General features: G+C 39.2%; 1 protein-coding gene across 2 annotated transcripts; it reads right to left on the bottom strand.

Annotated features, from left to right (window-relative positions):
- Window positions 1-572: 572 nt before the first annotated feature.
- LOC121955126 (beta-taxilin-like) lies at window positions 573-8,764 on the bottom strand. Of its 2 annotated transcripts, none has more exons than XM_042502942.1 (10): window positions 8,540-8,764; window positions 8,368-8,440; window positions 8,059-8,144; window positions 7,544-7,714; window positions 7,225-7,419; window positions 6,672-6,791; window positions 5,762-5,836; window positions 3,891-3,983; window positions 3,208-3,303; window positions 573-2,021 (listed from the first exon to the last, which is right to left on the bottom strand). In XM_042502942.1, exons 1-10 carry the CDS (start codon window positions 8,729-8,731, stop codon window positions 1,062-1,064), a joined length of 2,061 nt encoding a protein of 686 aa, XP_042358876.1. In that variant the 5' UTR covers window positions 8,732-8,764; the 3' UTR covers window positions 573-1,061. The 2 variants fall into 2 exon arrangements, with proteins under 2 accessions (XP_042358876.1, XP_042358877.1); XM_042502943.1 differs by lacking the exon at window positions 5,762-5,836 and adding an exon at window positions 5,640-5,714.
- Between the last annotated feature and the right edge of the window lie 952 nt (window positions 8,765-9,716).

Genomic DNA, 9,716 nt, shown 5'->3' with positions numbered 1-9,716 from the left:
ATCTAGTGGAAATGGCGTTCTACTGCATGACCAGAAAAATGTTTCCAAGCTTTGAACAGTACCAGATGGAAACGTTAGACTTGTAATTTTAAAAAGCAGTCTAGATATTGTGCTGTGATCGCTGTGAACTTATGAGGACTTTCTTGGAAAGTGAGGACATTTTGTCTGGTCCTCTAAAAGACTGTTTCAGGGTTGATACTCAAAGTTTAAATTAGTGTCCTTACACGTACAGTTAGGAATCGTACGCTGTTCAGAGTCTTTTTATTTAGTCTTGTTTCTTAATTTCCTTTATATTCCACTATTTTATAGTTTCCTTTACCATACGGTGAATTTAATAATTAATGACCTGCTTGGTTCCAGACTTATTTAGATAAATTAGTGCAAATGTGCATTTCTGCTGTAAAATTGGGCATTTTAACATGGGTGTCTATGGGAATCGACTCTGTTTTGGAGCCAGTCTCAAGTGGAGGTTACAGGAACTGCAGTTTGTGACACTTTGCATTGTCTTAATTTTTCCAGCCTTTTAGGTTACCACTTTGTTTCACAGCAAATCAAACACAACACAAAAAATGTAAAATTGTCAAAAAATGACTTTATTGGAATCGCTGTGATTTCTACTTTCAAAGAGGCTCTGCAGTTTTTAAAGAGACACTGCAGTTTTACTGGCATAGAAACCAACTGGTGGTTTTGTTTTGGGATTTTGCTTCACATAGAGCAAAAACTTTAACTCTTTAAAGCACAAAGTGATCACTAAATATTTCTGCAAGATAAATCTTGAGTGCTTACTCTTCAGTAAGGCATTTTATTATCCTTGACCAAACTAAATGTGAACTTTATGGTACATTTAGACATTCAGACTGTAAAATACAGTCGGCTTATTTGTCCGTCCACATCTGGTGACATTGAGAAAAGTGACACTGACAACACTTCAGCTGCACCAGTTGGGACAAACTGTTTTTAACTTTTACAAAAGGCACAAAGGCACAGTATGATTTCAGTTTCTCACACACAAACTTTATCCACATAACACACACATAAACACCTTCTGCACATCCTAAACTTTAGCTAGCGTTCTTGTTGTTCCTCTTCTTCTTTTTCTTTGGTGTTTGCTTCTTGGAGGACTCGGGGTTGGAGGAGGCAGCTGTTTTAGGTGTGTTTTTGGAAGAAGGTGGAGCTGGCTCTGACTTAGCTGCTGCTTCTTCTGGTACTTGCACTGGTTCGGCCTGGACCTTCTCGGCTTCCACTGGGATCACTGGCTTGACCTCAGCAGTCTCGACCGAGCTGGCCTCTGAGGCCTCTTGTTTCAGGTCTGTGGGCGGACTGATGTTGACTTTCTCAGGCGCAGATGTTGGTACCGCCTCATTTGGTTGCTCCTGGACGTCCTCATCTGGTTTAACTGGTTGCACCTCTTTGTCATGGGTTTGGACTTCTTCTGGTTTTGTGTCTGTGGGTGTTACCTCAGACGTGTTTTCGGCAGGTGTGGTCATGGCTGGCTTTGGAACCTCCTCAACTTTATCTGGCTCTGGGAGAACCAGTTCTGCAGCCTCAGATTTGACGTCAACAGGGACTGAAACCGTCTCCTCTTTGACCTCAGTTTTGGTTTTGAACTGGACAAATGCAGAAGACACCATGTCTTCTTCGGGCTCTGAATCAGCCTTGTCCTCTTCGTCATTGTCCCCCAGTGTGTCAAACAGGGAGGCAGCAAAATCCTGCAGCTTGGCCTGCTCCTCCTTCAGTCGGGACATGTTCTCTGTTAAGACCGGGTCCTCCTTCTGGAGCTCCTGGAGCTCCTGGAGATCCACAGGGGTCAGCAGGACAGCTTTATCAGCATCCTCAGAGTCAGGGCTGTCATCGAGTTTCGAGCTGCCAAGGACCTTTGATGGGATGTTGGAGTTGGCCTGGCGGACTTCCTTGATCTTTTCATAGAGGATGACCCTCTCGTCCTGAAGGGCACGACACAACTTCTCCAGCTTCTGAATCTTCAGGACGAACAGATCGTACTCTTTGCCTTTCTCGTTTCTCTGGAGGGGAGAGAAGGGAAGGAGAACATGAGAAAAAAGAAGAATAAGAAAAAGAATAAATATCAATGCCCTCAGCAGCGAATGATTTGGAACAGAATGACTAAATAATGACTGCTCTGCTGTTTAGGGCGTGGAAATTTCATCAAGTCACTTCAACTACAGCCTTTACTATTTCAATGGTGCAGAAAGGTTGGGACCCAAAACATTGTATGCTGCTAAAATGCCAAATACCTTAAAAAAAAATTAAAAAAAAAAAAAGAAGAAGGTTGGCAAACAATGTGGTTTCATATGGCATAAAATCATGGTACAAATATCAACTGTGGCAGAACAAAAAAACAAACAAAAAATTAAGGGGTTTCCAGTTTCATCCCTATTTAAAAATATACATTATAGGGCTCGACCGATTATCATCCTGGCCGATTATCGGGGACAATATTTGGCCTTTTGGCGATTTCTGTATCAGAATTTTATTTTAATGATCGGCTATTATATAAATCAATGAAAAAGTGTGCAAATTACACTCAGCCAACACCAAGGAACCTCAGGGAGATATTTTTATATATATTCATTTATTTTTTTTATAAAAATTTAAAAATTAAAAATGTTTTTTTATAAAATTAAAATTTTCACTGAATTAAAAACAAAGTTGCAGGCAACTTGCTGTATGTGATGTTGAAACTTTCAGTTTTGATTAAACATTTGCTAAAGGCATTTAAACAAAGTTTTTTTTAAAATTCCAAATTAAATTTGTTATATTCCAAATTCTAAATTTCCACAGAAATATTTAAATTTTTATTGTAAATGCATATTGATTCCAAATATCCATTATCGGTCTCATTAAGTACTAATAATCAGTATCAGCCCTGGAAAACCAATATCGGGTGAAATCTGTCAATCTGAAATATGGATGCGCATTTTGTATTTGAACCAACACTTTCAACAATCCTTGAAGAACTTATCTTTCCAAAAAAGTCTCCACAGTTATTATTAAAACTGGTAGTCTTGCAGAAAAGCTTTAAAGAACTGAAGATGAAAAAGGTTTTCTGAAGCAAAAGTTTTTGGGTAGAAATTCAGCCCTAAAGGAAGAACCGCTGTCGAAGCCTTATTTCTAAAAATGCGTCAAAATCCCCAAAGTGTCAACTGAATTTGAGATTAACAAGAAATTGCAGCAACATCTTTAACGCACCTCTTCAATCATGGTAGTCAGAGCCTTGTTGCAGTTCTCAAACCTCGTCTTCCACAGATTGGACTCTTTCTCCATTTTCTTCATCTTATCTGACATCTAAAAGGAAAAGAGTTTGAAATTTAAAAAAAAAATCAGACAAATTATGTTTTAGATTTTTTAAAGTACAGTGAGGTAACTGAACACCACAGAACCAGCAATCAGATTTTATATTTACGTATACACGCACATAATCTGTAGGAACGCGTAAAGCCCGGTCACTAGGAGAAAATGTTGGCATTCTAGTTTTTGTAAACAAGGAATTTGTTAAATTTGCATGTTTCATGCATGTCAGAACAACATTTTTAATGTGATGTATATTTGCTGATTTTGTCATCTGGAGGTGAAGGGGATGGCTGCTTTTAAGTGAGTCATTACTGCTTTTCCGGCGAAACATGATATTTTCCTAACTATTACTGCATGTTTTTTGTGCGTAAAATTAACTGTTGAAATGTAACAATTGCTACATAAAAAATCGCAATTGTAATGTATCCGTGGTTTGCAGAAAGGTACAATGGCATTTTTTTCTGATGATTGGACTGACTAACACAGACAGTAAAGACATAACATAACAACTACTGATCCCTAAAAGACATCTAACGTCCTCAATCAGACCAACAGGCTTTCACACAGATTTCACCACCTACATTATCCATCTCCTTCTTAAAGCGGACGTAGATTTCGTTGCTTTTGGCCAGTGTCTCCTGAAACTCGTCAAACTTCTGAGCGTAGAGGGTCAGCTGCGGACAGACAGAAAGAAAAGAGAGTGAGACTGAAGCACAGACGGAAAATAAAATAAAGTTCAGATTATCAACTTCTCAATCCTGGATTTCAGCAAACATCCTACACGTTATTGGGAAAAACTTAAAATGTTTTACAGTTTATTCTCTCTTGAGGCTGACGGTTAACAAGATACTGATCACTGCAGATTATTCCAGAGGCCAAAATGGACTCATTATAACATATTTTTTTGTCAAAATAAGATATGAAAGACTTCTTTTATTTCACTGAAAATGAGTTTTTCATAAATGCACACCTGTCAAAGAGTTTGAATCCCTAAACAACCCAGGAAAGGCACATAACTGTATCTTTAAACAACCAAAACATGTTTTTTTCTCTGAATCTTGGGAAACTTAAGGTACTAGATAATGACTGTGTATCCAAGTGATGAATTACAAATTGCATCAGTCATTAATTATGAGCGGTACACACTGCTGGACACCATTAATCATTCACAGCTGCACAGTTTTGCTCTCAGTGTTATACATTTGGGACTTTGGCTTAATATTCACTTTAAATTCAGTCGTCACAAAATGGATAAGAAATATTTCCAAGGAGAAATAGAAGAAAGATGCGGCTTAATTGTTCACAAATCAACATTTTGTATTAATACAAGACAGAATTGATCCTGCTGACATGTCGGCTGAATGGAGCTACAGCTTGTTCAGGACACCTTTGACCCGTTAAAGTCTTTTATCTGACGAGGAAAGTATTTAAAGACCCTGACACACCAAACCTCACAGACAGGACGGACTCAACACTCTAGTTAACCAGCTGACACTGAAAGAACAAATGATATTTACAATGTTAACAATTAACAGTTAACACTTTCAGCACCAACAGCAAAAGTTTATTCACCTGCATTATGTTGACCAACCAGAAATATCTGCATGACAAATATATTTATTTGTCAGACAGACAAATAAATAGATAATAGCTAAATAGATAAATAAGTAAGTTTGTAAGTAAGTAGGTAAATAAATAAATAAAAGCGGTCATAAATTTTTATCAGCTCCTGCAGATAGTTGGTATTTTTTTAAATAACGTTACTGTCATTGTTGTAAAGTAGATTTACACTCAGTAATAATACCTTTTAAAACCTTTTAAACCTTTAAATATGGGATATTGGGTTAGGGGAGGAAAAGTTATAAAAAGCCAGACATAAAATTAATTAATTAATTGATAAAAAAATTGATAAATCTTTGTTTTAAAAAAGCCTTACTGTCCTTGTTGTAAAGTACATTTATGCAGAAATGTTATGGTGACTTTAACAGCCTATTTAACCCTTGGGGTTTTTTGTGAAGGGTAATCCAGGGTGTTTTTGGGTTGTTTTTTTTTAAGACGTGTATCTTTAGTATAGATTTGGTATTTTACACCCACTTTGACACTCTGTTAAAACTTAATGTTGAAAAATACACAGACCGTAAAATTCATCTGTTAACTGAAAACATGAACGTGGTCAAAAATTTCAACAGCTGTTTCAGTATTTCTGAGGTTCTGGCCGCGACCCTGTCTCTCCGTTACCATGGTAACGTCATCTTATCCCTGCCGCTGCGACCAGGTGTGTGATACCTGTCCTCGCTGTCAGCGTGTTAGTCCTGTCAGTGAGTATTCACCTGCGCCTGCATCACAGTCCCCTGCTCTCTGAGTGTCTGAGCCTGCAGCTTCCACTCAGCAGCCTGAACCAGTAACTGGTTAGAAGAGAACAGACAGAGACGCGTTACAGACGCTTCTTTACCTTCTTCTTCATGGTCAGCTCCTGCTCCTTCATAGCGAAGCATTTCTTTGTTTTGTCAATAGCCTCCCTAAGCAACTACGGCGACAGAGACAACACACAGTCAATCTGGGTGCTGTTGAAACAGCACGAATATATAATATATTAATAAAAAAAAAAGAGACTGCTGCTGACTTAAGTATTGAACAAGGATAAATATGTGTAGAAAATAATGGGGAAAAAAGGCTGTAATTCTTATAAGATTTACTACATTTTCTAATTTAACAATAAATATCAAATGGCATTAAAGCAGAAAAATAGAACAATCAAAAAAATCAAACCCAATCAGCAGATAAATGTTGGCACCGTACGTCTCTTCAAACCACATCACATTCGCACATTTTCACGTTGCAGTTTGTTCGTTCAGCCGTAATTAGCTTATTTTGGGGTGATTTCTTGTTAAGTTTCCCATTGCCTTTTTATTCCTGTTTTTGAGATAAATCAAGGCAGTTTTCTCAGGTTTCAAGGGTTACTGCACTGTTGTGTTTAGGCACAACGATGTCTCGCCACAAAACGACCCGTTTTGTTGTTTGTTTGTCTCGAACATTGCTCTGCAGCTCGGCAGCCACGTCCAACATCCCCTCCACCTCCTGAAGACAAAATCAGCTCATATACAAGCCCAAAAAATCACTGTAAAAACCGTGATCATGATGTATAAAAATAAAAACAAAACAAAAAAAAAGTACATCTGTGGTTTGCAGAAACGCACATGGCCAACATTTTATGTGATAGCCGGGCTGGTCTATAAAATACTTTAAATATATATATATTCTTTTGTCATTTTTGGTTGGCTTTATGACACAGGTCATCTTTAATATTACTGAATTGACACTTTTGTGAAACATTTCCAGAGCTGACGCTGACATCCACTCACGTATTCCTTCTCCCGCTTGTGTTTGTCCTCGGCCTCGGCCAGCAGAGCGTTCGCCTGCTGCAGTTTGGCTTCAGTCAGTTTGTGCTGCAGGTCACGATGTTTGTTGATCTTCTCCAAACTCTGCAAAGAGACAAAACGCAGCTTAAACAGAGAGAATCTGAAACAGCTACTTTCTTTATTAGTTATTGGTCCGTACTTTTCTTGATTAACTGATTTAAATGTGCATAAAAACTTAAGAAGATTGCAGGAAATATTTAAGTTAACAAATTCAAAGTGCTTCTTTAGTTGAAGCAACAGTCCAAATGCAAAGATATTCAGTTTATGGCCATAAAGAAACAACCAGCAAATATCTTTGCTGGTTCTTGATAGCTCATTAACCAATCAGAGCTGCTGTTATTTGCTGTTCATAGATAAAAAGCTCTTCTTACAACAAAATGTTTAGAAATAAATTCTCTGCTTCTGTTTTATGAAAATTAGTGAATAAAAAGTGGCCCTTTTTAACGGCTCTTTAGGATCCATAAAGACTGCATGCGTTGACCTTTGACCTCCTCACCTCCTCCCTCATCTCGCACTGCATCATGAGGCTCTCCAGTTTGTCGGTCAGGTTGCTGTTTTCGTGGCACAGCTTGTCGTTGCGGCTGCTGTGCTGCTCGATCTGGGCCTGGATTTCTGTCAGCATGGTCTGGAAGTGGCTGGTGATCTCGGTCCTCTTCTCCTCGTCCTCCCTGCAGCGCTGGAGGGTCTCCTCCTGGAGGGGAGGAGGACAGGATGGATGTTCGGGCTTCAGCAGTGACTGACTGATTTCACATGTGTTTCTAGCTGCCGGCATCAGTGTGCTGTTGTCAGAATGGTAAACTAAAGCAGCTACACACCGTCAGCACGCTGTAGTGTCGCTGCAGCTCTCTGCACAGAGTCTCCAGTTTGCTGCGAGCTGCGATGCTGCTGCGACTGTCCTCCACCATCTGCTGCCGCTCGTCCAGCAGGACGGACAACCTCTGCTGCAGCACACACAGCTTCTTCTCATCACAACGCCGCAGCGCTGCCTGCACGCACACACACACACACACACACACACACACACACACACACACACCAAAACACATCTGAAAGTTAGTGCACGGTGTTCTGTAAGTAGCTTTATACTCCTTTCCCATCGGGTTTTTTTGGGCAGTGGGAATGAGACTTTAGACAGTATGTTAGTTGTTGAATCATGTATTTATTTTTAAAGACCCATATAGGGACGGGCATTGCGAATTAGCTTAGGAGATAAATTTTGTAGTATGTGGCATCAGTTCTATGCTATATATATATATATATATATATATATATATATCCCTATACAAATAAACATGAAATAAATAAATAGAACAGCTGTGAAAAGTCTCACCAGTTCAGCGTATTTCCTGACCACATCTTCCAGTTTCTGCTCTGGAGACGAGAGCTTGTTCAGACTCTTCATGATGAGACAGACTTCTGCAGAGAGACAAACACAAAAAGTAACGCCAGATGTTTGTTTTTTATAGATTGAGAAATCAAATATTAGGATTGATTTTATTAGGATTTATCAGTTGTGTTTTTTGTTGTTGTTTTTTACATTGGGCTCTTGCAAATGCCCAAAAACCTTTTGGATATGCAAAATTAAATCATACAGATTTCTTTCCAAAAGCATCACTCTTAAAGCATCGTGCTGTCTCACCCGTCTCCATGGCAACGGGGATGTCATCTTTTGGCTCCATCTTCATCTTTTCCGTCTCCGTCTCCATCACAGTCTGATAAATTCAAAATGACACGCATGTCGACAGAGGTCAGAAATAAAATGTACAGGTTGTTTTATGTGTTTTATGTCCCTTTGAGTTCAGGTGACTCACCTGTCTGTCCAGGAGGCTGTCTGCAGAGCCGTGGGTGCTGATGATGTCCTCCAGCCGCCTGCTGAACTCCTCCATGGGGTCGAGGTTTTTGGAGGCTGCAGGCGGAGCTGCAGCTTCGCCTTCGGTGTTTCCGGCCTCCACGTCAGGCTGTGGCGGCACCAACACCTCAGCTGCTTTCACCGACGTCTCCATCCTCAGTGTTCTGGGTATGTTCAGAAAAAGTCATTCCTTTATAGTCTAAATATACGTAAACCATTTCATAGACCAACTGACACAGTTTGCTGCTGCAGCCGGTCAAAAGAAAAGACTTGACGTATTTCTTTTGCTGTAATACCACTACACCTGCTGCTCGACTAGTGATACTCAAATAACGGCCAACAGTCCAATCGATAGGATGCAAGTGGCCCCCAAATGATTTTCTGATTCACAGCAAATACTACAGGTTCACACTGGGAATTGCTTTTTGTAGTTTTACTATAAGGCGGCCGAGTATTTAAAAAATCTTCAAATAGAGCTTGTTGATCAAAAAGTGAAGGATCCTAATGTCCTAAAATCCTAGAAACATCCTAAAATACTAGAAATGTCCTAAAATCCTAAATGTCCTTTAATCTGAGAAACATTCTAAAATCCTATAAATGGCCTAAAATCCCCAAACTGTATTTCTATTGTACAGTCAAGAAATGTCCTAAAATCTGAGAAACGTCCTAAAATTCTAGAAATATCCAAAAATCCCACATATGTCCTAAAATCCTACAAACATATGGGGCTGCTACAGTTGGCCCCTGGCCTCCTGTCATTTTGCAAAAATGGCCCCCAAACGAAGCAGGTTTGGTATCTGTGCTGTAGGTTTTGCTTCTGAAAGTCGTAGTAATTTAGCTAATAAGTAAATAAATAAGGAAAATATGTCAGAAAGCACCAGTTTTGTTTTTTTAAATCAGTCGTTGAGTTGCTCTGAGGCTGAAACAGAAAAATACGTCTCTGTTAGGTCAACGTCTGTTTAATCAGTAACTCTGTTATCTCATGTATGAAGTATGTGTCAGCTAAATCCACATGTGGAATTAATCTTTTAATTCAGCCTAATAAAACTTTGGGTTTGATGTGACGGGTCTCAGCAGTCCGTCAGGTTATTAATGGAACGTGGAATTAAATATCGGAGGATAATAAGCTTCTGAACTCC

This window comes from Plectropomus leopardus, chromosome 16 (genome assembly GCF_008729295.1).
Source record: "Plectropomus leopardus isolate mb chromosome 16, YSFRI_Pleo_2.0, whole genome shotgun sequence".
Classification (NCBI taxonomy): Eukaryota; Metazoa; Chordata; class Actinopteri; order Perciformes; family Serranidae; genus Plectropomus; species Plectropomus leopardus.
Note: the sequence above shows the minus strand (reverse complement) of the source record. Positions and strands in the feature narration are given on the sequence as shown.